General features: G+C 42.1%; 1 protein-coding gene across 5 annotated transcripts in view; it reads left to right on the forward strand.

Moving 5' to 3' along the window:
* EMSY (EMSY, BRCA2 interacting transcriptional repressor) overlaps positions 1-5607 on the forward strand; it is a 70851-nt gene that overhangs the window by 55870 nt on the left and 9374 nt on the right. For 4 of the 5 annotated variants that reach the window (XM_019524946.1, XM_019524947.1, XM_019524948.1 and 1 more), the window contains 2 exons: positions 2356-2510; positions 4503-5066. In XM_019524946.1, coding sequence (XP_019380491.1) covers positions 2356-2510; positions 4503-5066 — 719 coding nt within the window. Of the gene's footprint in view, positions 1-2355; positions 2511-4502; positions 5067-5358; positions 5602-5607 lie in introns of those variants that run through there. The other variant, XM_019524950.1, reaches the window with a different exon arrangement.

Genomic DNA, 5607 nt, shown 5'->3' on the forward strand with positions numbered 1-5607 from the left:
GTCCTGCAGGCTGGACAAGTGGCGCATGGCTCGTCTGCGGACCTGATCCAGTACAGGGTTATATCTAGCACATGGGCTCATGTCATCCAGCCTGCAGGGCTCCCTCATGCGTCCTTAAATTTGGCAGCAGGGGAGCTGTGGCAGAATAAATTGCTGTGACACTGGGTGCTGTGGTACTTAACACTGCCACTGCTTCCCCATCACCATGGGTGAAATCGTGCCACTGCTCTCCCATTGTAAAATTTCAGGACCTGCAGGCCAGATGACATGTCTCCACAGGCTGGAGGTTGAACACCACTGTTCTGTAGCCCTGTCAAAATGATCTGCAATTAACTGAAAACCAGTCATTCCCTGACAAGACCAAACACAATACACTGTGCATGTATTCAAGTTTCTGCTTTCAGATTTCTCTGAGTTGTACTGGAAAAATCCATTTAAAATAATGTTTTTCTGAAAAACAAAAATCCACTCAGCATATGAAAGGTGACAGGAATGAAAGCTTCTATAACATTTCTGTCTTCAGTAACTGAAAGTAGTATTTTTCACAAACCACATAGTGGTTTACAGAATTACAGGCAATGTGCATGATAGGGGTCCATCTATTTTTCCCACTAATGAAATGCAGTCAGCTATGGATTGAAAAAGGCAGCCTTCATTATAGCATGCAGCTGTGGTTACTTCTCTAACTTAGCTCTCGCCCAAGTTTAAGTGATCACTTATCTACAAGCAGGGGACATTGAGGCTTGCTGCTTTTTTTTTTTCTCTTTAATGTACAATCTTCAAACTTCATCAGTAATCCCAACTGACTGGGTTTTCTGCTAAAATGATTGGTGGTGAAATAATGAACAATATTGACCTAAGTTAACTTTGGTCCACTTTGCCTAGACCAAAGGATTAGGCACATTTTAAATGAATCTAAGTAGGTATCAGGCTTCAGTGTTAACACCCAACTGGGATAAGTGGGGCAGTTTACACACCTTAGCGTTATCATTTTTTGTCTGTCTGCAGACTCAGGAAGACAACACTGTATAGGTTCACATTCAGAAGAATATCTACACAACCATATAGGTTAGAAACTTTATTTTTAAATTAAGTTTTAAATTCTGCAGAAACTGTTGAGGTTCCCCAGGAAGATCTGGTACAGCATGCAGGCCCGTACTGATTTGATTCAAGTCCCTGCTTAGGGCTGACAAGTCAAGTTTCTGTGCTCATTTGAACTTTGGCCTTCCTTTTGAATCCATCAAAACCACCAGTGATTTCTTGTCACTGTCAGGTCCAAATGTAAACTGCTTGTCGTCATATTCTCCTGAGCTTTCCAGTGCTTTGCCGTTTTTCCAGGATTTGAAAAATTTAATTACATGTTAGCTTACAGCAAATATTTTATATTTTGTTACTAGCAGGTCTAAGTTAATTGGAGTTCTCTATCAATGCAGTAACTTTTATTTTAATGGAATTGATTATACTTTGGACTAAGGCTCACTCTGCGTACCCTACCGTGTCATTATGGTGCCATTGCTCTAATTCCAGTGGCTAGTGTTGCCTCTATTCTGAAAAGTTATTTGAAAAATAGTATCATGGGTTCTGTGCTTGTCTCAATGATTTCTGAACTGTGACTGCCAGCCTTGCAAACTTAACTTTGGATCTCGGGCGTTAATTAAGGTTCTCTTTTTGTGTATTTTTGCCAGTAATTATTCTGTAGCCAAGTCTTACTGTTCTCAGTTATATCTTTACAACCCCATTGCTTCTAGTAGTGTTGTAAAAGTACAAGGGGCAAGGGATTTTTGTTTGTTTGTTTTTGCAGTATTATGTACTGCAATATTTTTTCTGTATGTTTGGAAGAGATGATGGGCAATCTTCTTCCAGTGGTCTGTGTCCAAAAGCTTGTTGTCATCTCTTCCAGCTATACTGGTGATCCAGTAAAAGGTATCCCAAAAAACCTTTGCTTTTCTTACATTTCCTTGACCATCATGGCTATAATAGCATGGCGACACTCTTTCAAAGGTGAAAGTGTAAGATAGATGTCAGAATTTCTTATTGAATATGTATGCAGCTTCAAATTGGATTCTTTTGTACAAGTTTGCACGTCTACCATTTAGGAAGCATCTTTTCCTTTAAAACTGAGCTTTTGTGCATTGAAGTTATTAAGAAAAAACAGGGCCCTGTGATGTCATTTTTAAGCTGCTTCTCAGAATAGAGCTGCATTTTAAAGTTGAAGCTAGCATACAGTCAAGGACTTCATACTCAGATTTTTATTTCATCTATATTTACTTCCACTTGAAGGTAAAACAGCAAAGCAGGTAGCTTGTGTTACTGCTGTTAGTTCTGGAGAAGTGCCATTAACTTCTTTACTTTCAGTCAGTCATCGCTCGCAGCCCCACCAGCAGTCATCCCAGCCCCAGAGGACTCTGCTGCAGCATGTGGCTCAATCGCAGACAGCAACGCAGACTTCTGTTGTGGTGAAATCTATCCCCGCATCTTCCACTGGCGCAATTACCCATCTCATGCAGCAGGTTGTACCCTTTCTTTTGCAAACAGTTTGTAACTATTACTAGGCTCTATGAACAGTGTAGGGTCCATTTTTATTTGAATTAAAGCACCTCTCTTAGTGATTGGTGTCTGTGGAAACCCTAAATTTGAGGGGCAGAATTTAGCCTGTTTGCTCATGTCCATTCTGAAAAAAAATGTTGCTTCCTAGGTGAGCCCTTCATGTTTGCCTGGGATCTTCCTGGTAATAGGAGTTGTCTGTCTGGTATTCAGTAATACAAACATGAAGGGGCCCAGATGATACTGTGTAAGACTTAAGTAGGGGGAAAGGAATGGAGCAGAACTAGGGACAGCACATCATAGAGCAGAGGCAATTTCATCATTATCGGGGCGTTATTGTATGGTGGCAAACTCTTGGCCTGATCACCAATATGTAACACTCTATAATGGAAGATGAATGCCCCCAAAAGTAGAAAGCTTAGTAATAAGCAGAAGTAACATGGGGTAACATGTCCCACAAGTAACGTGGGGAATTAACATGTTTAATTCACACTTCTTTTGTTTGTCAGCTTTAGTGAATGTGAGGTTATCCTAGGATGGCGACAGGCTTAGGTACTGGTTTCCCTCACTTCATGCTCTACATGCCTTCCTTGGAAAATGGCGCATAACTTGAATTCGCATGAAAGGAATCTACTTTACAATGTAACAAATAGGGATAAGTTTCAAGACCTCAACTATACTGATGTGGCATTGCGCTGCTCCTGGAACAGCTACAGCTCCAGAAGCACGTGCATCAGCTGCCCTGAGCAGCAGCCACGGGCGCTGCTGCCCTGTGGCTTCATGGCTCTCAGATTCTAGGGCGCTACGCTAACAGGGCCACACTGGGCCAAGCTGCAGGTGCTACTGCTGTAGACTGGCCTGGGCACCATCATCTGGCTCAGCTCCTCCCCACCCCAGTAATTTTTTCTTCCTCCACCTATGGCATCACTTTCACCACACTGATCCCATTAGAGTGAATTTCCCTCACATATAACGAATTTTTGGTATGAAAAGGGTGATCACATAAGAGTGAATTCGCACATATACAACCTGCATAAAGGGAGGGAAACCTGTAAACGTATTCTGCAATCTCTTGTATAACCATCATAGCCATGATCCCCAGCTAGGAATACAGACCTACCAGTGTGATAGGCCTATGAAGTTTCTACAGGGAGTAGACATAGAATTAGAATTTCCTCTGAATGAGGCCATTTAATTTAATTATTAAAGAGATAAGTATTGTATGAAGCATACTGTTAGGCAAAGCTTTTGCCCCAAGATAGTCTTAATTCAAACAGGATCGTAGGAAACTAGACATGGAAGAGAACTCATGAGGTCCTGTAGTCCGGCCCCTCCTCAAGGCAGGATCACCCCTAGGTAAACTGTCCCAGCCAGTCAACGTGATACATGGGGCAACAGTTTTTGGAGGAAGATAGAGACTCAGGATTGGTAGGAAGTTGCAGGAAAAATGACTTTGAATGATGGGAGAAGCAGTGCTTTGACGCATGGGAAATGAGGTGGGTCCCAAATATAAGGAGAATTGTGGAGGATGTCACAAAGCCAACTAAGCACAGATAAAGTTACCCATTAGTGAATTGATAGCTGCCTGTTTAAGCTAGAAGCTGCCATCTTGAGAGATTCCCCTAAGATAAGCTATCTGTTAGACTAGCCAGCACCTGTCACTTCCCATTCAGCTATCATGGAACTGGAAGTGATCCTAGTCTTCCAAGTCTGGTTTTCCTGGTTTTTCATTTGGGGGTGGTACATCAGGGCCTACCTCAATAGCCATTGAGTGATAAAGGCTTTGAGAGTGCACCATATTAAGGCATTTTTGCTTTTATGTACAAGTTGATTGCCTGAAACCTTTAAGTTGTTCCTTGTTAAGCAGTCCAGTATTCTGTAATGTCATTAGATTGTGTATTTAGTAGTAATTTAGATAATTTCTCATTACTTAAGTCATGTGTAACTTTTCTGTTAAGGCTTTAAGCAGCCACACTGCGTTTACCAAGCACAGTGAGCAGCTTGGAACTGAGGAAGGAGAAGTGGAAGAGATGGACACCTTAGATCCTCAGACTGGCCTGTTTTACAGATCTGCCCTGACGCAGTCACAGGCACTGAAACAGCAGAAACTGAGTCAGCCGCAGCTGGAACAGACTCAACTGCAAGTGAAAACTCTGCAGTGCTTCCAGACGAAACAGAAGCAGACCATCCATCTGCAAGCAGATCAGATCCAGCACAAACTCCCACAAATGCCCCAGCTTTCTATAAGGCATCAAAAGCTAAACCCGCTGCAGCAGGAGCAGGTGCAGAGCAAACCAGATGCACAGCCCACCCCTCACCACATGATGGCCAAAGAAAGGCAACTCCCTACCTTAGTGGCACAGCCACAGCAAACTGTAGTACAGGTGCTTGCAGTAAAAACCACGCAACAGCTACCCAAACTGCAACAGGCACCAACGGCACAAAAAATCTACGTACAGCCCCAACCCCCCCAAAGTCAAATGCAGCTACCTGCCTCTTCAGAGAAACAGCCAGCGAGTCAGGTAACGGAATATTGATAGCATGCAAAAAATAAAACCGTCACTATTCAAGGAAAAATCAAAACACCAAGTCTGTCACAGTAGCAGTGTGTTTCTTCTGGCAAGAGATAACTCCTCCTTATGCTGGTATTAATTTCCCCATCCAAAGGTTGACACTAGGGAAGAGAAGCACATGTTTATAATATAGGGGAAAAATACATAGAGCTCACAAGTCTATTTTCTTGGACAGTTTCTATAAATTTCTGCCACCAGTGGTGCATGGAACTTGTCCCTAATTATTTCTTTTATTTTTTAGGTATGACGTATTATTGATTTCCGTTCCCGTAGCACTCTCTTTAATCTTTATGGAAATAAAGATGAATACACTGCAGTCTGCTAAGGATCTCCATTGTTCGTCTTCCTTTGTATTTACATCTCCCTTAAGTTAACTATTATTAGAGGAGCAATCTTATTTTCCTTGGGAGGTGAACATGTAAAGACTGAGAAAAATGAAATTCTCTGAGTATTTAACCAACTGCAAAAAAAAATCCCTACAACTCCCAAG

The sequence above is a fragment of the Gavialis gangeticus genome, unplaced genomic scaffold (assembly GCF_001723915.1).
Source record: "Gavialis gangeticus isolate Ggan-Ray unplaced genomic scaffold, GavGan_comp1, whole genome shotgun sequence".
In the NCBI taxonomy this organism is placed as follows: domain Eukaryota; kingdom Metazoa; phylum Chordata; order Crocodylia; family Gavialidae; genus Gavialis; species Gavialis gangeticus.